Source organism: Agelaius tricolor, unplaced genomic scaffold, assembly GCF_023055355.1.
Source record: "Agelaius tricolor isolate 1412-34295 unplaced genomic scaffold, bAgeTri1.0.p SCAF_74, whole genome shotgun sequence".
In the NCBI taxonomy this organism is placed as follows: Eukaryota; Metazoa; Chordata; class Aves; order Passeriformes; family Icteridae; genus Agelaius; species Agelaius tricolor.
Window position 1 is genome coordinate 315,316 of NW_027269334.1, and position 24,173 is coordinate 339,488.

The 24,173-nt window shown below is 45.4% G+C and overlaps 1 protein-coding gene across 1 annotated transcript; it reads right to left on the reverse strand.

Annotated features, from left to right (window-relative positions):
* Positions 1–2,085: 2,085 nt before the first annotated feature.
* Positions 2,086–23,874, reverse strand: CD9 (CD9 molecule). The gene is made up of 8 exons (XM_071418039.1): positions 23,704–23,874; positions 12,105–12,204; positions 8,158–8,255; positions 6,475–6,549; positions 5,417–5,509; positions 4,833–4,922; positions 3,162–3,245; positions 2,086–2,430 (listed from the first exon to the last, which is right to left on the reverse strand). The coding sequence occupies exons 1-8, from the start codon at positions 23,767–23,769 to the stop codon at positions 2,365–2,367; spliced, it is 672 nt and encodes a 223-aa protein (XP_071274140.1). The 5' UTR covers positions 23,770–23,874; the 3' UTR covers positions 2,086–2,364.
* Between the last annotated feature and the right edge of the window lie 299 nt (positions 23,875–24,173).

The following is a 24,173-nucleotide window of genomic DNA, read 5'->3' on the forward strand; positions in this document are numbered from 1 at the left end:
AGTCTGAGGCTGAGTTTTTGCCTCTATAATCCATGATTTGCTTAAAGGAAATCCAGGTTTTGCATCTGTAATCCATGTCCTTGCCTAAAGGAAAGTAATACATGAGTAATAAAGATCAGCTCTTCCCTCTCACATAAAGTAAGAATTACCCATCTGTTGATTCCTCAGACAACACCAACCCACATGCAGGAGATGCTCAAAAGGGTAAAAGATTGGGCTATAGCACTTATAAACCACATGTGCATTGAGGGTGGATATCAGAGAGGCAGAATGTGGCATAAACAGTGTGGGGAAGGCAGCAGCAATGCAAGCTAAAGACTAAATCCCAGGAAACCCCTCCCCAGCTTCTGTGGAATCCAAGAACAGGGGCAGGTATTCACTTCTGGATCTTCAGCTGACCTGGATGCCAGATCAAGAGCTGCCTCTGCAGTTACTGCCCAAACCTCATGATCTGGGGTACTGAGCCTACAGCTGAGTTCTCTTCCCCCTAGTTACAACCTACTGGAATTTCTTGGACTCTGCCAAGAGCTGCTGGACTGGAAGGGCCTATCCAGGGAGAAGTGGTGTTTCCATCCCCTGGAGGTGTCCAAGGAACAACTGGACACAACACTCAGTGCTCCGGTATGGTTAACAAGGGGGTGATTGGTCAAAGGTTGGTCTCTATGATCTTGGAGGTCTTTTCCAACCTAAATGATTCTGTGAAAAAGAAGTAAAAAGTCAGCAGTAAACTTTCCTGATGGTTGACAGTGATTCACTCCAGCTCTTCCAGGTGCCAGGTTCATTTGCATCTCCAGAATTACCCAGCTGACAAAAATGCTACTTCTCAGTTCTGCAAGAACTCAGTGGGGACATGGCTGCTCTCAAATTCCCATGAGAGATTTTCCCCTCCAGACTGTCACATATAGCCACAAAAGAAATTAAGATAACTCCTTTCTGGAGTAATTTCAGTCTCTGCAAGACACACAAAAGCATGATTACCACTTGACTTTTTTGATTTTTTTTTTCAAGAAGGCCTGTGAACACAGAACAGTGCAAGGTGTTACAGAGGAGAGCTGTATGGTTCCCTCAGACAAGTGACAGTGGGTAACACAAAAGTGACAATACATTCATGCATCAGCAGAGCCTGACACCCACCAATTCTGGTATTTCCCATAATAAATACCAACCTCCTTGCAGGAGAAAGAGGGGGAACAAGCAAGGACTACTCAGAGACATTTGTATTACCCAGAGGACAGAGACCAGAAGCTTCCAAGAACACAGATGAGATTGTACAGTAAGCGAGCACCAGGTACAGTAACAGCACATCAACCTGCTGGTAAGCCCATAGGTAGCCCCCACCAGGAAATATTTTAGAGACAAAAAAAACACTTAAAAGCTTTGTAAGAGTAGAAATGCTGGACAACTTGGTAGTTCTTTAGCCTAAGGGTTCCACACTGGTGTCTCTGTTCTCTCCCATAAACTGAAACAGGACAGCCTCAACTCTGCAACTGCAGAGCTGGACACTTAACTCATTTAACTGCTCATGCAACTTATGTTTATTCCACTTGGAAACCTGAGATTTGGCACACGTGTTGTAAGCCCTTGAGACTGCACCTCACTGGCTTTAGGGAAACAAATCCTGAAGCCAGCCAGTGAAAAAATCCTGAGCACATACTAGGCAATGTGTCCTGCCAAGGACCCAAGGCCATGCCAGGTGTCAGGGGACAACTGTGGCATGGAAGCCCAGCTGGCCCCCAAGGCAGAGCCCAGCCTGGCTGCATCCAGCTACCACTGCCTACGCATCACCTGTGTGACAGCCAGCCTTTGCCACCCTCCAGGGAAGTGACAGAAAAAGTGGTACAGCAGTGACATTTTAGGAATGTACTTAAGACATGCTTTCATTCACACACACCAAGGAAAGAGGAATGACCACACCTTCCCTGACATGCTCTGACAGCATCTCCCATTCCCTTCCAACATGGGGCACTGGCATAGGAGTGCTTTCCTGTGTTATCCCAAACACTTAACACGTTATGCAACTTCAACTCCTTGCTATGCATCAAACAGTGGGATTAATCAACATAGCAACATTTCCTCTCCCCCACAGACAATACATCTTACTCTTTATTAAGTATCAAATTGTCTCCACATAAATTACAACCAAATTATGTAAGTTTCAAGAAAGTCAGATATTTTATGTACAATGTTTGTCTTGAGTCAGATAAACCTTTATCGTTTTAACCTGTAACATAAAAAGCGAACCTACATCAGTACCAAATAAAGCATTAAAGAGGTAACAAATATGTAACGTTTTAGAAATGCTCTCAGAACATGGAAGTTAATGGTGAGGATTTGTATAGTGCAGGAATCTTGGGTTTGCAGCTCTTAGACCATCTCTCTTTCCCTGCGGATGGCACAGCACAGAACCATACTGAATATCATGCCAACAATCTGGAAAAAAAGCAAACAGATTAGAAATCAGAAAAGCAAAGCATGTGCTTTTATCAGCATGAGAACAAGCTGCTCTTCACAGCCCAGAGGTCACATTTATTCTGTATTTTTACACTTTACTCTGCCATTCCCCACCCCCCAATCCCCAAAGTTCATTCCCAGGAATCCCATTCTCCTCAGTACTTGAAAACTGATCACAGAATATGTCAAGTTGGAAGGGACCCACAAAGATCTTCAAGCCCTGGCACAGCACCAGCAGCTATAAACCACTGCCATATCTCCTAAGAAAGCTTTGATCATCCCAGCATGTGCTTTTTTCCAGAGAGGTCAAACAAAAGTGCAAGTTTTTTAGCAGCCCTGTATTTCAGCCCTCTATCAGAGCCTGTAATTGTTATAAAGGAAAGAGAAGAAGAATCCCCAACAGATATTAGGATAAAGATGTGGGCCAGCAACATGACCAATACATTTTCACTCCATATATACACACATCACTGATAAGATTTCACCACTGCTGAAAGTGCAAGGAGGCAGATCCTAATCCAAAGCAGAAGCAGGAAGGCCAGAGACATCCCAGCTTCTGCACTGCCTCAGGGCCCTGCAGCACACACCCAGATCCTGCTGGGACTTGTCCTCAGTGGAATGGCCTTGTGAGCTGTGGGGCCAGGCACTGCTCTACAAGACTTCTGCTCTGTGTATCCTCTGACCACCCTCTAAATAATCTGGAAACTCACCATCATTACAGCAATGCCAAGGCCAACTGCTCCAATGACATTGAATTTGGATTTGAAGACGTCATCAATGGCATCAGGGCAGGACTGAAATGGAACAGATGGCTCATTTGTGTTTTACACACACAAGGTTAATTTGAAGACTCATCTTTTAAAAGCTGCTTTGATCTGGCCTTTACTGTGACATCCTTAAAGAGAGCCAGGGATGGTCCTACACACACGAGTTGGTGGAAAAATTTAAATCTACTCTTCAAGTACCTCAGAATTGTTAACAGCACCTTGACTACAGCAGGATTCCCCTCTCAATCTGAACATGCAGTTTATCAGGCTTGGCTTGTTACTAATTGCTGTCAGCACTTCAGATGATGCTCATCCCTTATCAAAAGATATTTAAAGCTGCTCTTGATATTGCTAATTGCTACTGTAATTCATAGAGGAGCCAGTTTAATGTTGCCAGAACAAACCCTTGCAACTAAAAAAAAAAAAAAAAAAAGTATAGTCCTTTTCCCAGAACAGACACATGCTGGCCAGTAAAAAGAACAAGGCACTTTTACAGAGGTATAAATCTTTAAGAGCCTGGTAGCTGGTTGAAGTCTCATCCCAGTTTCTGTCCTGCTTGTTCCAGCAGCAAACATCAGTGAGCTGCTGAAAGCTACCTTTTTTGTTGCTGTTCCTTATCCAGTCTAGAAAGAAAGACTGAATCTGAGATTAAAGGGATATACTAGTAAGAATGAGTCAGTTCAATCAGAATACCAACACAGCACTGCTTCTTAGAGGTACACTCCATTACATTTCTTTGATCTTGTAATCTATCCACTGTTTTTCTAAAATTGGGAATGGGCATCACAAGATGAAGCTAAAACACACAGCAGAATAAAAACAAACAAAACCTGTGTGCAGTCTCAGCTACTAGCACACACTCCAACTCAGACTGCATGGAAAGGACTAAAGATACAGACTGAACAATCTCATGTGGGCAGATATGTGAACTGTCAATTAAATTGAAAAAACCCAAGTCATTACCTGAATTCCTGCATGGTAAGAACCATAGACAGACTCATACAAACTGTCTTGGAGCATAAAGCAAGAGCACAGGATGTTTGTAAGGAAAAGAGGAAGAGAGGTGGTTAAAAACTACAAAAGCTGTTTTCTCCTGTTAATTGTGGTATACAGGCACCTCTGCAGCAGTACTCCAACAGAGAAACCTGATTTACAGAATTGCCTTCACAGTCACCAACTCACCTGAGCAGGCTACCAATGCCTTACCCCTCCCTGACCTTGCTGAAGCTTCAGACTTGCTCCCACCCCAGACTCTACTTCTCCCTAACAAAGAGGAAGCTGACAGCTCCGAGCAAGCACCAGGAAGATGCACTGAGAAGAGAGCTCTCAAGGCACTGTGAGGGGTTTTTTTAGGCAAACTTTTGATCTTCCACTGCCCACCCCACCAGTGATTCTGTGACACACAGACTGCACATTTCCTGAGCAAGGTCAGACTTCCTGCTTGTTCTTTCCACAGTAACAGTGGATTTGTTTTCCACAACCAGTCTGATCACAGACACAGACGGACACACCAGTTTGGCATGGGCTTTTCCCACAGACTGGGAGGGTGTCCTGAAGTGTCTTTCTCACTCTACCCACTGAGCAGAGCTGATGATGAATTACATCAAGCTTTACCTTGATAGAGAATGACTCAGACAGTGTCTTTGCTGGACAGGTGTCCATGTACTGCTGCTCCACAGCTCCAGTAAGGCCACAGCAGTTTAGCTACAACAGAAAACATAGAAAGAGACCCAGGTTAAACAATCTTTTTGTTCAGTAATCTGGTAAAAAAAAAAAAAGGGGGGAAATAATTTACATTAGTTTTTATTACAGACCAAGTCCTGTCAACATGACTGCTATAAACCTAATTTTAACAAGCCTTTATTAAATTAAAGGACAAGGTTCTGAAAGGAAGATCTCTTTAAATACACACAAAATCATTTTGGCAACTGCCTGTGCTCCTTACAGACACAAGGCTGAACCCCTAACTGAAAAACAAGAAAAAACAAGAAAAACAAGAACTAGTTCTGCAGAGAGACAAAAAAAAAAAAAAAAAAAGCATCCTGAATTCATTTATACTACACAAAATCATCTCTGCAATCTTTGGTTTCTTCTAACTGGTAAAAAATTTGTACAGGGGACTAGGTAGGATGAAGAACATGTGAGGAGCAGTTGCATTACTGCATTACTGTCCAGGTTAAGCAGAACCATATACTTACAGTGAACTGAAATGCTTTCAGGGTGTCTCTGGCACTTGTCTGAGTTCTCTTTCTGTAGGTGTCCATGTAGAACTCCTTTAACTCATCAATAATCTAAGGAAAAGCAAAAAGAGCTGTCTATTAATGGTGTGTTAGTGTCATATCTTGTATTAATTATGAAAAACTTGCTTTCAGCAAGTCAGTCATCAAAACTCCTGTAGCCTACAACACCCATTCTTCTGCCATGTACAAACAGAGGGTGGATGGAAGGCTCACCTGTTTCAGGTGAGAAATAGCTGTACACTCACTTTAATAGTGACACCTAAACAGGTAAGACTGCTTCCCCTTCCAAATCGCTGACCTTCTAAGAGGAGCTAGAGAACCAACTCTTTGCCCACTGACTGCCCAAAAATATTCCCTATTCTACTGTACCACAAAAGTTTCTATATTTCCCCATTGAATAACACAATGTGAGCAGAAAAACAACCCTGGTCACTAAGTATGTGATTTTGAAACAAGACAGAATCTTGACTGCTTGGGAGGGAGAGGCCATATCAGTCATGCTTCAGGTGCAGATACACTCAGCTGTCAGATGACCCAGCTCCTCTCTGGAAGTGGTAAAGCCTCCCAGCCAGCCTGCTTCAACTCACAACTCAGTCAGGTACTCTCTGGAAGGCACCTCTAGCAGGCAACAGCCTCTTGACTCTGGCTTCCCTGCTACAGTCATTTTTGAATATTACAGTTAGATTTTTTTGTGTTGTTTTGCTTGAATCAGCCTTTTCCCCTCTCCCCCAAATTCTCTGGGTAATAAGGATTTGACTTGTACTGGTATAGATATCAGCAGATTGCTGACTGTAGGCACATTCATAGAATCATGGAGTGTTTGGGGTCAGAAAGGAACTTTCAAGATCACCTAAGTCCTGCCCCTCTGCCATGGGCAGGGACACCTTCCACTAGACCAGGCTGCTCAGAGCCCCAGCCAACCTGGCCTTGGACACTTCCAGGAATGGAACAGCCACAGATTCTCTGGAAAACCTGTTCCAGCATCCCACCACTCCCAACTTTTAAAAGCAACCTACCTTTTCTTTATTTGAAAATCCCCAGATCCCAGCAGCAATTTCAAGGGCAAAAATCACAAAAAGGAAGAAGAAGAACTAGAAAAGAAAGACCATATTATTCATGAAGGCCAGAACAGCACAAACCAGCATCACACATGTACACTGCAAGTTTGTCCAGACTTGTGGGAGCTGTCACTCAACCAGGTTGCAGTTGGAGGTCTGAGACATTGGTAACACCAGGAAAAAGGAGACTGGGTTAGCACTTCTTCCCAGAAGCATTGGAAAGTCTGACAGTGCTCTCCAAGCACCAGTCCCTTTTTTTTGATCAGTTTAATTAAAGCCAATCATCTGTTAACTCCAACTTGGAAGCTGTCTGAGTCATTCAGACACATCACAACAGTTGGCACCAATTCTTTACTCTGGTTTGTCACTCCTGTTGCTTTAGGAGTCATTACTTGATTCCTAGCTTGCCACCAACTCCCAGAGAACTAATCATCATTTTGTTGTATATCCCACAGAACACAAATGAAAGTTTTCTGTCTCTCATTGACTACCAGACCCAAAACACCACTATAATTTAGGAGCACTTTAAAGAGATACTCAGAATTAGAAAGGGCTAGAGGTATAATTTTGCAACAAATAAGTGAATTTAGGTTCTTCTGTGACATAGAAGGGGAATTGTTCTTTCAGTGGCTATAGTTGCTGTATTGCACTAAATAGTAAATAGTTTATCTAGGTGCTGTTTTTGCACTGATCACATGGTTTGTCCCATTCCGTGCCCCCCCCCAAGCCCCGGTGGTAAGGAAATGGTTTGTTCCAGGTGTACTCCTCCCCTCACCCCTTCCTCACTTGTATCGCATTGGCTGTGGCCCCCTTCCTCCATCCCCTTCCCTTGAGCTTAAAATTTCTTGGGAGGAGATCCCCAAGCCTCTTTTTCTCCTGGGAGGTCACCTGCATCCTGAGGTGACTCCTATCAAGGAATGATACAGGACTTTGGTCCCAAGGAGAAGAACGCCTCCAGTCTTTTACTTTTGTCCTTGTAAAGGCTCTGAGGGGCCAAGGGTCAGAGCTCGCTGGATTGGACCCGAACACCCCAGGAGAGCAGCCTTTACATATAGTAGTTGACTTTTATTAACTAAGTCTTCTGGTTATTTGGATGACTAGTTTTGCAAGCGTACAGATGTGCACTAACCCAGTAAGCTCTACTGCCCACCCCCAGTCTGAAAACAATGAACTTGCTCTCCAGTAATTGGCTTGCAGAGCAGCTGTCAACTAGAAGAGCTCATCCTGTGATAATGAACAGTAGAGCCTTGCTGTTTCAAGCACCAAATACCACAGTTTTGGTATCAGAGATTAATGATTGCACCACATTCAGAGTCCAGGATGAACTGCCTAGCAATGATAGCACTGCTCTTATCAATATTTTCGTTGTGTTCATGACACTCCCAGCCTTGACACTTCAGTGTATGTCAGACACATCCAGCCTCTTGATATCATCCTCTGTTCAAATGCAGCAGGAGCATCTGGATTTTAGGCCAGAAATTAGAACTATATTTAACAGTTTAGTATTATGTAGGTGACCATGAGTTTAAACACTCTGATTGTTCTGGGTCCACAATCTGCTGCCCTTGAATTACACAGTAATATTTTCCTTCATTTCTCATCATGTTGCTCAAAAATTTAAGCATTACCCTGAGCACTTACCAGGCCAAGCATACACTGAGATTCCTGTGATGCACCACAGCATCCCAAGAAACCAACCAGCATCATAAGGGCACCAGCTCCAATAAGGATGTAAACACCTAGGGAGGAGAAAAACAAAGATGTGCAGGTCAATCGAGACCTCAGCAGCAAGGTATGAAATTAATTGCTCCACAAACAGCATTGGTAGCTTTTGCCAAGGTTTAAGCTGCTTTACTGAGGTGTTTCAAGTAAAAAAAAAAAGGGAGGAGAAGGGAAAAAGAAGAGGAGGAGCAGAAGAAGAGCAGAGGAAAAAGAGGAAAAAGAGGAAAAAGAGGAAAAAGAGGAAAAAGAGGAAAAAGAGGAAAAAGAGGAAAAAGAGGAAAAAGAGGAAAAAGAGGAAAAAGAGGAAAAAGAGGAAAAAGAGGAAAAAGAGGAAAAAGAGGAAAAAGAGGAAAAAGAGGAAAAAGAGGAAAAAGAGGAAAAAGAGGAAAAAGAGGAAAAAGAGGAAAAAGAGGAAAAAGAGGAAAAAGAGGAAAAAGAGGAAAAAGAGGAAAAAGAGGAAAAAGAGGAAAAAGAGGAAAAAGAGGAAAAAGAGGAAAAAGAGGAAAAAGAGGAAAAAGAGGAAAAAGAGGAAAAAGAGGAAAAAGAGGAAAAAGAGGAAAAAGAGGAAAAAGAGGAAAAAGAGGAAAAAGAGGAAAAAGAGGAAAAAGAGGAAAAAGAGGAAAAAGAGGAAAAAGAGGAAAAAGAGGAAAAAGAGGAAAAAGAGGAAAAAGAGGAAAAAGAGGAAAAAGAGGAAAAAGAGGAAAAAGAGGAAAAAGAGGAAAAAGAGGAAAAAGAGGAAAAAGAGGAAAAAGAGGAAAAAGAGGAAAAAGAGGAAAAAGAGGAAAAAGAGGAAAAAAAAGAAAAAAAAGAAAAAAAAGAAAAAAAAGAAAAAAAAGAAAAGAAAAAAAGAAAAAAAGAAAAAAGAGAAAAAGAGAAGAAAAGAAGAAAAGAAGAAAAGAAAAAAGAAAAAAGAAAAAAAGGAAAAAGAAAAAAGAAAAAAAGAAAAAAGAAAAAAAGAAAAAAAAGAAAAAAAGAAAAAAAGAAAAAAAGAATAAAAAAAGAAAGAAAAAAAGAAAAAGAAAAAGAAAAAGAAAAAAAGAAAAAGAAAAAAGAAAAAGAAAAAAAGAAAAAGAAAAAAAGAAAAAGAAAAAAAGAAAAAGAAAAAAAGAAAAAGAAAAAAAGAAAAAGAAAAAAAGAAAAAGAAAAAAAGAAAAAGAAAAAAAGAAAAAGAAAAAAAGAAAAAGAAAAAAAGAAAAAGAAAAAAGGGGTGTGCCTAATTTTCAAAGCAAATGCATCTGATAAATAAAAATTGATATATAAAACCTTCATTTTGACACAATTAATGTGTATCCCTACTGCACACAAACTCACAAGCTTTAGAAAATGGGCAGGATAAAGCCATCTAATACAACCTGTAAGACACTTTTTACAACAGGCTCAGAGCCAAGACTTATCAACTTCTTCTCAGGTGAAGATAGAGACAACTGAAATTAGAAACAACTGAAAGAATGATTTATCAACAACTGCAAAGTCTTAAAGCAGATGATTTTATAATTCTTCAGATTATAAAAAGTGTCAGAGCTTGTAAACTAGTCTGCCCAGAAATAAGGTAGTGAGTATGTTGAAGCAGAAAGAATAAGCATTTCTCAAGTATAAGGCTCCATTTATGCCCAATCCTCTGGCTCCTGAACTTGGGAACAACCAGCCTAATCATAATAGCTGTGAGCTGGAGACCACACCAAGATGTGGCAAGCAAGAAAACTCCCAAAGGATGGCAAAGAATATTAGAGGGGTGGTGAAGCATCAAAGAATCAGCACAAAGCATGTGGAACAAGCAGGACACTTCTATCAACAGGGACATAAAACCAGTTCAATACTAATTAAAGGGAGCTAGATGTAAGCTTTTGCAAATTATATATTCTAGACGCAAACCAATAAGATCAGCTGCCAAAATAAACAGCTCCTTGATGCAGCATTTGTAAGGGATTAAGCCTGACATTTCTTATCAGGAGGAAATTCCAATATGGACTTTTAAACCTCAGCTTAACCTTTTTCCATTTTGAAAAAGAAGAAAAAGAGTCCATCAGTAACACTTAGACTGAGTTGTACAGAAAGCCTTTGAGGTAACTTGCTTTGTCACTTACTGCAGTCAGTAACTACTCCCAGAAAATTATGTTAAAGCAGAAATTCCTATTGAGCTTCTTTTTAAAACTCAGTTCAACCTACGAAGATTTCAAGCAGGTTCCACTGGCTGCATCCAGCCAGTAGCTTAAGCATCACATCAGAAAACTTTTATGTTTTAGGAGATGAAAGAGTTGTTTTAGACGACCCAAAATAAGACTTGTTAAATATTCAGCTTAACAGCCAAGTTTAGATTTCTGTTCTTTTTCTGAGGTCCACTTGAAGCATCTGGGAATCTTCCTGGCAGCTCCAAGAACCACCCAGTTTGCTAAGATGCCATCATATCAAGGGTAAACCACAAATTTTCTCACAGATCACAAAGAAGCTGCAGGCATGCAGACAGGTTAAGTCCCTGGGAGCATCTCAATATTCCCAACTATGGCCTCTATACCATTCCTAAGAGTATTCTCTGCAGGGATAGGCCAACCTAGGACTAAGAGGCTGCAACATAAATTGCACCTCCTTATAAGTGACCCTTCAGATACCAGCCTGGGAGTTGTCACAGCTGAGTAGCCAAGGACAGGAGCCAGTTTTTTGGCAAGAGAAAGATGAAGCTATCCTTTAAAGACTTTAAAGGCTGCCTAATCAAAGATTGCCTAATTCCAACCCCCTGCCATGGGCAGGGACACCTTCTACTATCCCAGGTTGCTCAGAGCCCCATCCAACTTGGCCTTGGGCACTTCCAGGGATGGGACAGCCACAGCTTCTCAGGGCAACCTGAGACAGGGCCTCGGCACCCCTCAGGGAAGAATTCCTTCCTGATATCCAACCTAAACCTGCTCTCTGTCAGTGTGAAGCCATTCCCCCTTGTCCTGTCACTCCAGGCTCTTGTCAAGAGTCTCTTTCCATCTTTCCTGTGGGCTCCCCTTCAGGTACTGAAAGGCCACAGTTAGGTTACCTCCAAAGCCTTCTGTTCCCCAGGCTGACCAATCCCAATTCTCTCAGCCTTTCCTCATAGCAGAGGTGCTCCAAGGGTCTGAGCACCTACAGGTGACAATAACCAAGTTATGTGTGTTCCCCTGCCCAAGCTTAAAAGCAACTGTAGAGACCAAAATCAAAGTTCAGATAAAATCCAGTTCATTTAGGAATTCCCATGACATTAACAAACTAAAAATGTGTGTGTCCCCTAATTAACGACCTTACAAATGCCTTCCACATGGTACAGCTAAAGCTACATTGATCCACACTGGCTGGAATAATTCTCATATGTACCAAGATGTTTGTGCATTCAGTTCAGGATGAATTAGGAGATGTGGGGTTTTAAGAGTTCAACAACAGTGATTAAGGGATTAAGCCTGACATTTCTTATCAGTGCTCCTTCTGAGAGATGAGGCAACAGGAATTGTGTTTTGGGTAGCTCAGGTTGGTCACTCTGGAGAAAAAAATATTAATTACTCAGTTTAGCATGAAACTTTGCTGATGCATATGGTGATGAGCATCAGGAAAAAACATCCTCTATGTCCTCCAGGAGCCCCTGGGATTACAAAATGTTTACTGACAGCAACAGAGACAAACTACTGTGGGAAAAAGGCTGAAGAGCCAAGAAACCACTCACACGGCAGCACTGCTGTCTGCACAAGAGCTCACAGGGGAAGCTGCCCCCAACACCATCCAAGGGAAGCTGCTCTTGGGGTGTTTAGGGCTGTTTTGCCTTTTTACCCTTTAAGAAAAGCCAAGGTTTCTGAGCAGCCTGGAAATCAGGACACAAAAGTGTGACCTATCCCCTGAGTGATCCCCCAGCTCACCTGTGTAAAACTTTGTGTCAGATTCCAGTTCAAAGACGCTTTTGGTCTGTGAATCAAAGTGAAGCCATAGTCCAATTGCGAGCACTGCTGTTCCTGCAAGCTGTAAGAACAAGGAAGGCTTGTTAAACGATACCAACTAATTCACCCGGCCTTGCATTAGTAACAAAATCAGAAACAAACACAGGATACAGCTTTTATTTAAGAGATGGTAACAAAGGACAAGCATAAAAGGATGGGGATACCAACGCATGAACAAAGTCCCAGACATGAGGCACCTTGTTGAAAGAGGCATTTACATAATATAAACTCCAATGCCACAGGAGATCAATGCCATTCTTGTTCCTTTCTGAAAATATCCACGGTTTAGCCAAGTGTCAGTATTTTCACTGATCCTTACACACATTGTTTTATTCTGGGTGGATGCAGACATTGCATGGCTTAGTGACCTTAAAGCTTCATACTGAAGAGCAAGTGTATTACAAGGAAAAGTGCCTTGTAAGGCCAGCCGGAAGTTTTAGTGTATTAAACAGACTGCTGAGAGTTCAGTCTACCATGGAAGGGAGTTAAAGAAGAGTGCCATTCTTGCCAAACATGATAAAACCAACCCATTAAGTGACCACACTGACAGGAATAAGAAAATACCAGCTGCAGCAGTAGAATGTTGCTGATCGGGAGCAATACAATAGAATTTTAGTTAATATTTAGTTTTATTTCATTATCATGTCTGCCTGTATGCCTTCAGGTTCCTCTTAATATTGGTGCCTGTGTTTGCAGCAAGTCACTCTGGATGAAACATCTGGCAAAAGCCACAGGAAGTGTTGCAAGAAAGAGGGCATGGCACTCTGGTAAGGCCAATGGCAACAGTTTGCCTGGAAGAGACTGAATCCTCCTTTAGAAAGAAAAGAAATGGGGTTTTCTTGCATGTAAAAAAATGAAGAAACCAGGACAAAGTATAAAGCTGGAGTGTGCTTCTCAGCTCTTCCTTTGAAGACCACTGAACTATTAAAAAAAGCTCTACAAAGTGAGATGAGGACAGAAATCCCAAACATTGAAGCAGACGTTAAAATTTTAAACTTAAGAGTGAGCAATAAGTTTATGAGGTCCGGTGCTTTGGTCAGGCAAAGCACACATCAAAAGCAAAAATAAAATCCCAACAAGGCCCTTGCAGAAAGAAACAACATTCCTGATTTACCTCTAAGAAACTGGGAATTGTTTAATAATGGCAATTTTTAGTGGGAATATGGGCAGTGTTCCCTTGGTGAGCACCCAAGGATATGACAACCCTTCCACACCAAGCCCACCTGAGAGGTGGGAGCCCAAAAGCCCCTTCTCCTTGCTGTGGAAGAGTTCCTGCTCACAGGCAGCCCCAGCTTTCCTAAACCAGCTTTTCCTGTACAGCAGGAACCCAAGTGCCAGGCCTGCCTCCAAGAGGAGCTGCAGGGCTGTAACTGGGAAAACAGATCAAGTAACACACAACTCAAAGAGCCAAACCCACCTGGAGGATTCCAGACCTAAGCAAAAGGCCTTTGTTGGTGTTTCTGGTGCTTACTCCAAAGGCACACCTGCACATACCTCCTGCTTGCCTTGCTAGGGCTACCCTGACAATATGATTAAGTTATGCTGGAGCACCTTTGTACAACACAGAATGCCACAACAGCATCATTATTTCAATTTCTTGTGCCACAGCTGTATCCCAAGGGGAGGGAGAGGTGCAAAGGGGAGGTGCAGAGAGAAGGGTTGCTGCCCTCCTGGCTGCAGCATCACGTCAAAAAGCTTTTGCCACCCTCATCTCACCCCAGTGCTTCAGTTCAAACATCAGAAAGGCTTAGTGATGGAAAAAACTCTTTGAGACTGCTGTTAAGTCACCCAGTATTTAGTAACACTCTGCTTGAGGCTCCCTTTCCTGGTCGTCCAGCAGCTGTCGGCTTTTATAGCAGATCCAGATCCCCCCATCATTAGAAGAAGCCTAGAGCCTCTGCTGGTTTTGCTAGGAACTCCTAAATTGTGAGGCCACAAGCCTGAATACCCAGCTCTTCTCACCTACCAAATTTATTTACAGCTTGACAAGTGCTTGAATAGAGAGCTCTGCAAATGGAGCAGGGCACAGAAAAGGACTGTAAAACTAAAGAAACTCTTAAACCATAATGTAGCCATGCAGATAGTCTTAAAATTCCAAGCAAAGCAGAAGGTTCAGTTAATGCCCTCCAGAAAAAAAAAACTCGTCTGTTCACATTGGGCAGAGATAATGTACCTAATATAGCTCCTTTCAAAACACAATTTTAACTCTTCCCCACCACCACACATAGGTACATGGCATGTTTTCTCCTTGAAAAAGCAGTCACTTAATCACAGAAAGATTAAGAATGTGCCAAGGAGACCTGAGACTTACAGGATCACAGAACAGTGATAACACTTTATGCCAGTGAACTGCTGCACAGCACTAAAAAAAGGGGTAGAATTAAACAGATTGATAATTCTCTGCATGGTGGATTAGAAATAAAATGCAGCTTCTTCATGCAAGAATAAGAGACTTTCTGTCTCAGTTTCTTAAGGAAAGCAGACTTATGTTCTCAGATTGTGCTCTTCCTACTCAGACTGACCACTGAACTAAAAAAAAGGCAGTTTTGGAGCAGAAGGCAAGAAACTTGAAGCTTCAAGTTTCCATCAAAACAAGGGAGAAACGAGGACACAGCAACACCAGCCTCTGAGGAAGAGAAAAGCACAGCCCCACGGGCACTTGCCAGCACCGCTGGCCAGTGTGGCACACTAGAGGCTGAGGCACTGTCACCTCCCTGCTCACCCACACTATGCCAGCAAGATGGGATCTGTGCTGGGATGGTTTGGGAGCTGTGTTTTTCCTTCCTGGGAAAGGGGTGCAAAGCCCCCAACCTCGGCTGCGTGGAAGCAGATCACCAGATAATCTAATTGCTGGGTTTTTGTTTGGTAATCCAAGGGGATTCCCCATCTAACAGATCTATTTTGTCACAGGAGTTGAGCAATACTGTGCATTTCTAAGTAGCTCTATCCTGCGCTGAAAGAGAAATTTAGTAGGAAAAGAACAACACTGTATTCCTGAAAGTAATCAATTTTGTCTGGTTTCACACACACAAAGAAGAGAGTGGGTTCGTGTGCTTATCAGACAGGTAAGTAGTATGTTTTTATAGTGACAACTACAGCAAAAAGAGCTCAGAAGACAGAGTTGGGTTTTTTTCCCAATCTGGCCAAAATGTGAAGTTAAAGGGATACTGCTCACTCGCTGTTTTGGAGAAGTTTGTGGCAGTGATCTTCCAGTAATGGCATGTCCTGGCACAATTACACTACTGACTTCCCCGCTCCAGCAAACCAGGCTTCCTTGTTTTCGCTAACCACTACTCCCAGCTCATTCCTGCTCTGCTTGGATGTTCCACGGCTGCAACAATGATAAAACTACCTGGCCACTCCTCTCCTACCCCTGTGGAGGCTTGTCAGGTTGTTTTTTTTTTTTCATTACATGCAAACACACCCCCTTTGCTCCTAAAGCTCACTCCTGCATACAGCTTTCTGCCTGTTGCAACAGGAAAACCAGCTTTTTTGGTCCATCTTCCTTACTGACATAGCCTGCACGTTCCCTAGTGAGCCTTCTGTGCAGGACTTCCCTCCTCTCATCCATTCCACTGCTCTGGGGCATCCCCCTTGCTTGGCCTCTGGGTAAATCAAAGGGTGTGTCCCAGCCTTCCCTATGAGAAGAGATAACTGAGAAAGGACCTCAACCAGTCAGGATACACTTGAGATGAGAAAACCTGTGTATCCTGGAGGCAGCAGCCACACAGAACACTCTGCCTTCCTCCCCTCATCATTCCTGGCTAAACTGAGCATGAGTTTGGAGTGTGCCACAGCACTGAACACTACCAAACAATTCCCAGAGGATTTCTGCCCCACTCTGACTCCTGAGGTTTTGCAGATACGGCCCCCCAGCAGAAGGCTTGCACAGGAAACCCTTAGATTTAATGACAATGTCATAAACATGTGTTAAAAACTTGAGTTTTAAACAAAAAAAAAACCCCAAAACACCATTTGTGTTAACACATCCCATAGAAGCACAATGTGGGGGGGAAAGAGGAAAAGAAGGGGCAAAAGAAGGAAGGAAGCGGCGAAGGGAAGCGGGAAGCGGCGAAGGGAAGCGGGAAGCGGCGAAGGGAAGCGGGAAGCGGCGAAGGGAAGCGGGAAGCGGCGAAGGGAAGCGGGAAGCGGCGAAGGGAAGCGGGAAGCGGCGAAGGGAAGCGGGAAGCGGCGAAGGGAAGCGGGAAGCGGCGAAGGGAAGCGGGAAGCGGCGAAGGGAAGCGGGAAGCGGCGAAGGGAAGCGGCGAAGGGAAGCGGCGAAGGGAAGCGGCGAAGGGAAGCGGCGAAGGGAAGCGGCGAAGGGAAGCGGCGAAGGGAAGCGGCGAAGGGAAGCGGCGAAGGGAAGCGGCGAAGGGAAGCGGCGAAGGGAAGCGGCGAAGGGAAGCGGCGAAGGGAAGCGGCGAAGGGAAGCGGCGAAGGGAAGCGGCGAAGGGAAGCGGCGAAGGGAAGCGGCGAAGGGAAGCGGCGAAGGGAAGCGGCGAAGGGAAGCGGCGAAGGGAAGCGGCGAAGGGAAGCGGCGAAGGGAAGCGGCGAAGGGAAGCGGCGAAGGGAAGCGGCGAAGGGAAGCGGCGAAGGGAAGCGGCGAAGGGAAGCGGCGAAGGGAAGCGGCGAAGGGAAGCGGCGAAGGGAAGCGGCGAAGGGAAGCGGCGAAGGGAAGCGGCGAAGGGAAGCGGCGAAGGGAAGCGGCGAAGGGAAGCGGCGAAGGGAAGCGGCGAAGGGAAGCGGCGAAGGGAAGCGGCGAAGGGAAGCGGCGAAGGGAAGCGGCGAAGGGAAGCGGCGAAGGGAAGCGGCGAAGGGAAGCGGCGAAGGGAAGCGGCGAAGGGAAGCGGCGAAGGGAAGCGGCGAAGGGAAGCGGCGAAGGGAAGCGGCGAAGGGAAGCGGCGAAGGGAAGCGGCGAAGGGAAGCGGCGAAGGGAAGCGGCGAAGGGAAGCGGCGAAGGGAAGCGGCGAAGGGAAGCGGCGAAGGGAAGCGGCGAAGGGAAGCGGCGAAGGGAAGCGGCGAAGGGAAGCGGCGAAGGGAAGCGGCGAAGGGAAGCGGCGAAGGGAAGCGGCGAAGGGAAGCGGCGAAGGGAAGCGGCGAAGGGAAGCGGCGAAGGGAAGCGGCGAAGGGAAGCGGCGAAGGGAAGCGGCGAAGGGAAGCGGCGAAGGGAAGCGGCGAAGGGAAGCGGCGAAGGGAAGCGGCGAAGGGAAGCGGCGAAGGGAAGCGGCGAAGGGAAGCGGCGAAGGGAAGCGGCGAAGGGAAGCGGCGAAGGGAAGCGGCGAAGGGAAGCGGCGAAGGGAAGCGGCGAAGGGAAGCGGCGAAGGGAAGCGGCGAAGGGAAGCGGCGAAGGGAAGCAAGTGGGTTTTGCCATTTTTCCATTTTTGACACCTTTAGGCCAAGTTTACATACAACTTCTACCAAGCTTATGGCATTACCTCCAGCAGAAGAAGGTATGTCATTATGTGAAAATAAAGAAATCAGTCAAAAAGAAATACTACTTTCAGTGTTGTCAGCTAAGTATGGTATCTAACAGAACACTTTTTCTTGAAGTAAGAAGGTATGTCAGGCTCAACACTACTGTTCCATATTTAGGTTTACACCCGGATGTGACAAGAAGGCATTAAAAAGTCACCACCTTCACTTCATAAACACTTGAACTTTTAGCTAAAAATCTGATTGCATAAGAATTTACTTCTCACTGTTTTAGACTGAACTAAGAAAGCCAGAACTAGATCTATAACGGTGCAAAGTACAGCCAAAGAAATCGAGAACATTATGAGTTGTAATGAACCATTTCTATCCTTTTACTGGCTAGTACTCCATAAATAAAACCCCATAAACAGTAACTACAAGTGAGGCTCGATGCCACTCTAAACCCTCAATTACAGAATTAGTGTTATCCACAACAGCACAGGTTTTCAGAGTTTTGAAACAGCTCCCCTAACACTTCTGCTATGTGGGCTCGCAGTTATACAAGAAACTGCAGCTATTTTCAAACTAGTTTGGAAAATAGTGGATTGGAAAGGAAGTATTTTCTTTCTGCTTAGCAAGTTTCAAAAATGTTGTGGCCTATGTTAATGCCACAGCACCTTTTGCAATAAAATGGTGCTCCAGTACAGTACGAGAAGCATTACAAAATTCCTGAATCACTGCCAAGACTAGTGCCCATTTCATACAAGTTCCTATTCAGAGGCTAGTCTACTATATTTGCAATTAGAATTACAAATAGGAGCCAGAACTGGTGGAACTCTAAGTAGCTTCACATCAGATTTCTCAAGGCAACATACTCCAAACTCCATTCCTGACCTCACAGAACTTACCAGAGTCAATATACACTGAGCTGAGCCCAAGCAGCATTAGATTCTCACACTGTACCCAGCAACTGCATAAGTTCATTACAGAAAGCAAAAGCAACTAATTTCTGAGTTTTTCATATGTGCCTGCATATATACATACTAACAGACACATGCATATTTCCCTGCCCATCCTGCAAATCCTCTGCTGGAGGAGGAAAGACCCTCTGAATTGCTGTTCTTGGTGCACAAAAGCAGCTGAGATTATGGCTCAGAACAAAGTCACAGAAGCTACAGAAGCAAAAGGGCACTCCAGGCCTAATTCTGCTCATCTTACTTTAGCAGGTACTGTCACACAAAAATGCATTTATTCATAAAACACGGCACTCCGGAGAGTGGAAAGTCAGGACAAGAGAACTGCCCAATATTGGAAAGGAGCAAGAAAATGACTGCTCAAAACTTCAACATGAACTCTGCCTCTGTGCTACAACACTTGCTTGCCTAAAATACATGAAACCATAAATATTAGCAGCAGATTCCACAAAATCTACAAGGAGAAAACCCAGCATTGAAATTTAACAATGCAAGGCCTTGCTTTTGTTCAGCAGCAGGAAGCCAGTGGGAGAACAGGCAGGCACTTGCCTGTGTGATCCAAGTTGCTCAGAAGCCCACAGTTTGCCTAGGAAAAGACTTCATGACCAGGACCAACAAGCCTGAGCAAACCCAGGGAGCTAAAGGAGCACAGCTAAAGGCAGTCACTCATTACACAACTCAAGGCAATCCAGCATTGCTCACACTAAGGTTGGTCCAACTCTGCTAAGACACCTCCACTGCTCAGGTTTAAGGAACAAAATGTGTTGTGTCCATTGACTTCTTGCCAAGCTCAAGCCAGCCTGGTGGAAAAAAAAAATTAGTTCAAAATTTTGTTGACACCTCCCTCCCACACCCTCAAACAGCCCCAAAACTTGTATTATTAGAAAGCAGACTGTCAGGGATGCCAGGGCCAGCACTGGCCATGCCAAGACAGCAGAGCCGTCTGCAAACCTATGTGGGAGAACATCAGTCCCAGAAAGGACAGCGCAATAGCAGCAAGGAGCCTGGTGCCTGCTGCAGTACTTCATCCCAAGAGAAAACACAGCCATCCCTACTTCCTACACCTCAGAGAGGGGAATGAACCCCAAAACTTACAGATCCATGCTTAACTGGACTTGGTGCAAACATCCAAAAGTGTCCCCTTCCTTCCATTAGGGCCACAAGCATGTTTTAAGCCAAACTCTGAAGCCCCAAATGTTTCAGATAATACCACGTTAGTATCCAGCCTTCCTGGCTGGAGAAAGGCCATCAGATTAATCAAACACAAGATCCTCAGGAAGGGTTAAGAGAACAGGACAGAAGGTAGCATTTCCCAGGACCAACCTCCTGGGCTACATGTCGAGCACTTATGCCAAGACACAGCACCTTGAGAGAAGAAAAATTAACAAATGGCTGCTGAACTCCACATTAGCAGGTTGGACTAGATTATCTTAAAGGTGTTTTCCAACCTAATTCATTCTGTGATTAGCCAGTTATCCCTTGACCAACCTATTCGTCAACATCTGCTAAGGAGAAGGTATCACCACTGTACCCACTTTTCTTCTGAAAAGGTCCTCTTTCCTGGCTAAATATTCCACAGCTCTTGCTCACTGCCTCTTTCAATACAGTCAAGCCCTACCTACTGCCTGGACAATCATGATTCTAAGGATCTCTAGCACATTTCCATGCTGAAGATAAGAGTTGCTGATGACAGAAACCCTCCTCTTTCTTTCCCAAACATTACCAAGTTCCACTATGATCCTCTCAAGACAGGCAGATGACTAGAGCAGCCTGCAGCACTGTGGGACACCAGGATGCCATAGATTTTGTGAGTTTTACACACCATATTCCATTTTCTCTCAGTCCTTCATTTCTGAAGCTGGTTTCCCTCTGTTGACACTGAGCACTCACCTGGTGCTTTTGTAAAGCCATTATAGATTCTTTTCTCCCAAGGCTTCACTGCTCCATGGCAGCAGCTGCCCCTGAATCATTTAATTCCTATCTCCAGGCAGCTTTCTGCTGGTGCCTCCCATGGGAATTACCTGATGCCTGACTTTGGAGAGAGTCTCACCGTGCTGTGTCAAACACCCTGCTGTGTCAGCAGGCAGCCATCACCTCCATCACCCTGTACAATGGATGCCAGCCAGCACCCCCTGTGCTCCTCCAGATGAGGTGGGGCTATACTGACCATCACAGAGTTTGTACCAGCACTACTTCTCTCTGCAACAGCAGAGCTGCATCTCACCACAGCCCTGCCTCCACTCCAACAGCCATCTCATTCTTGCCAGGATCTTACTCCAGGACTGCCTGGTTTTCACAAGAGGCCTGAGATTTCCAGATGACATTGAACAAGTGAACCAACACCAACCAGTCCTTGCCTTCTCCAGCATTCAGGCTTTTAAAGGCTCCAAGGCAGCAGCTTCATGAAGTCTGACTTCCCCTTGCAGTAGCCAATGTCCCTCCTATACATGTACACCAGCTTTTAAAGAATCTTCTCCTTGGCTCTTTCCAGATACTCCATATGTGCTACTCTCTGGGTATCCCAGACTACCATAAAGCAAAAGCCCAGCCTCCAATTCACTGCATTCCAGCCCTCCAGCACAGAGAAGGGATGGTGAGGGGAGTTACCTAATCACAACTCACTTAAGAGTTCTGAAGTGTTTTGTGACTTTCGAGAATTGTTAATCAAACATTTGCTGCTCCTCTTGTTCCACCTCCTTTGCATCAAGAGGTCAGTTCAAGCCTGTGCAGAATTCAGAGTCAAAGACAGGTTATGTCAAAGGCTTCCCCAGTAAAAAAAGTCCTGCCGAACTTGGCTCCCAAAACTTTTATACCTGGAGCTATTACTGCCTGGAAGGACTCCCTGAGAAACTCCCTTTTCATCATGTGTCTGAAGAGGGGTATGTTACTTAGGTTTGCTTTTGCAAATAACTCCTAAAGCTTTCCTTTGGCTAATGTTACTGTTATTTTATTAGGCTCACCAGCATTTATGAACTTTTATTTCCTTCCTTTGGATACAGCTTCAACTTTGAGGGTTTCTCTTTTTATTTCAGTAACTTCCTTTACCAAGCTGTATGAGCCTTTTGCTTCCTCTTACCCTTGTTCAAGCCTTGATGGAAGCAAATACATTCCACCTAATGCGGCATCCACAGCCATCTGCAGGTTTGGTGCAGGCCTGAAATTCCTGACCTATATTTTTGAGGCACCTTATTTCAAAAAAAAAGGAGGTACAGTATTGCACTTGGACACAGCAAATTTTGTCAACATACTTCCATTACTTCACAGACTTTTCACATCGGCAAAGCCATAAAAAAACCATTCGAGCCTGTTTTCTTATTAGGGTGGTTCTTGCCTTTTAATGCTGGCAGACCCAGAACACTTTTCTTTTTATGCTGTTCGGTGTGGAATAACCCAAGACCCAGCTACTTTATTTCTCCATAGATGACACAAGGTTTGCTAACACTGTACCCCCTAAACGCCCCTCCAACTGTTTTCAGCAGGCCACAATGACATGTGGTGGCCCGCCTGAGCCAAGGACCACTCCAGCTGGTCAAACACATTTATCTCTGGCTGAGCCAAGCTGCTTGCATTTCACTGCCTCTTGGGGCCTCCAGGCACTTACTGGGATCTCCAAAATGCATATATTTGTCTCCCTTTAATTCTTTTTTCTTCCTCTTCTCTTTCCCACATCCTAGCTTGATACTGCCAGCCTCAAGAAGCCAACTTGAAAAGCCATCATCTCTCATCTCCTCTGGACAGCAGCACCACTCTTCCATCCACTCTGTCATCAGTACAATTCTGTACTCATGAGCACCCCTAAAGGTAGGAGCCTCAGCACTTTATAACCATGACACTCCCAAGCAACAGGTACATCCCCAGCTAAACAAAACTCCTCTCCCTATTCTTAGCCTATCTGCAGACAACAAGGTGGTGAAGCTCAGGTTAGGAGCTTCTTTGAGGCAATGCTGTTGTCACAAGAATTTTTGTCCCATAAAATACTCTGCAGAAAGTCTGCAGCTTTGAAATAAACAAACAAAACAAGCACAAGGCAAACCATGAGTACTTCAGTCTCTTTTAACAAGAAGTTTAGAAACTCTCTCACTATAACTTTCAGGCAGTGCTTTATTAGGCTTTTCCTTTTGATCAGCTCTAACCCTGCAAATGCGACAGCCCTGCTCACGGTCCGGCGAGTCCCGAGTGGCAACATAGCTTTCCTGGGTCAAGTTCTGCACAACGTTCCTCAACTAGAACCCAGCTCTGTATTCTCAACTCTGCTGCAACCCATTTCGACATCGAGACATCCCGAGCACTTTACCCATTAACATGGCAACTTCCACTGTCCCACGGGCAGCGCTGCGACTAACTCCAGACGCGGCTCCTTCCCGCCACTCCAACTTCATACCGCCACATCACAGTCACACACGCACTCCTCCACCGTGGCAAACAGCCCAGAGAAAACCCAGCTTTTTGAACCATACACTTTGCTCCTATCCATCAGGCACACAAATAGCTCCCATAGTACTTTTCTATGCATGAGCCAGCGCTAAATCCAGGTGCCCACGCCCCGAGTGCTGGAGGACAGCCCAAACCTCTCGGCTCAGCCATACTTTCTCATGGCGCCTATCCAACAAGGCGTAGTAGGGCCAGTGAGCACACCGGAGACGTGATCTCAAGGGGTGCCGGTCTGCTCCGACAGATTAAACCCGAAGGGAAGCCACAGCTCCCACCAACACGAGGAGTTCACACACACGACAACCACAGGCTTGCAAGGAACCGGCTCACCCCGGGCACAGCCCCAGCACCGGGAAAGCCAGCAGGGAGCCCGACCTACGCAGAGTTTTAGGGCGAGGATTGTGTGAAGTGCTGGGGGATGCTCAGTGGGGGCGGGCTATCCACAAACCCAACACCCCCTGCCCGCCTGACGATAAACCCCAAAAACGTGAAAAATAAAGCGGTGAGCGCCCGGGCACACGCCTCTCTCCTTCTGGGGGGGTGGGGGTGCGGGGGAGGGGCAGCTAGTGGAGAAAACAGCCAAAACCAGGCATCAGAAAAGCTAACAAAACGCGGCTCCCAGCGCTTCCCCTCCCCTCCCCTCCATCCCCGTCCCGCGGGCTCCCCGCCGGGCAGCGCGGGGGACACAGCCCAGGGAGCCTTACCCAGAAGATGAAGTTGAAGCCGAAGAGAAGGTACTTGATGCACTTGGTGCCTCCTTTGACGGGCATGGTGGCGGCTATAGACACAGTAACCAGGCTCCCGAGCTCCGACGCCGCTCCTTAAATGCGGCCCTGCCCGGGTGCTCGGGGACTCCCCCCTTTCGCCCCCGGGGCCGCCCCCGGCCCCGCCCCGCACCTGCGGCCGCCCTGCTCCGCCCCAGGCCGGGCGGGCTCCCAGCGCTCCAGCAGCGCCTCACGGGGCCGGGCACGGCCATCCTTGGGGTTTGGAGTGTCCCGGCACGGAGGGGCAGCACGAGGAACTTCAGAATCCTGCTACCTGCCCTGCACGGCGCCGCCCCAGCAATCCCACCCTCTGCCTGGAGCGTTGCCCAAACACTCTTGGAGCTCTGGCAGAGTTGGGGTTGTGACTGCTTCCCTGGGAAGCCTGTTCAGTGCCCGACCACCCTCTGAGT

Excerpts from the sequence above, each read along its gene's own strand:
- CD9 (XM_071418039.1), bottom strand. The coding sequence starts at position 23,769 with ATGCCCGTCAAAGGAGGCACCAAGTGCATCAAGTACCTTCTCTTCGGC. Across the intron at positions 6,550-8,157 it reads CTCAGTGTATGCTTGGCCTG|TTCTTCTTCTTCCTTTTTGT; the intron begins GTAAGTGCTCAG and ends TTTCTTTTCTAG. Across the intron at positions 3,246-4,832 it reads CTGAGTCATTCTCTATCAAG|TCCTGCCCTGATGCCATTGA; the intron begins GTAAAGCTTGAT and ends GTTCCATTTCAG.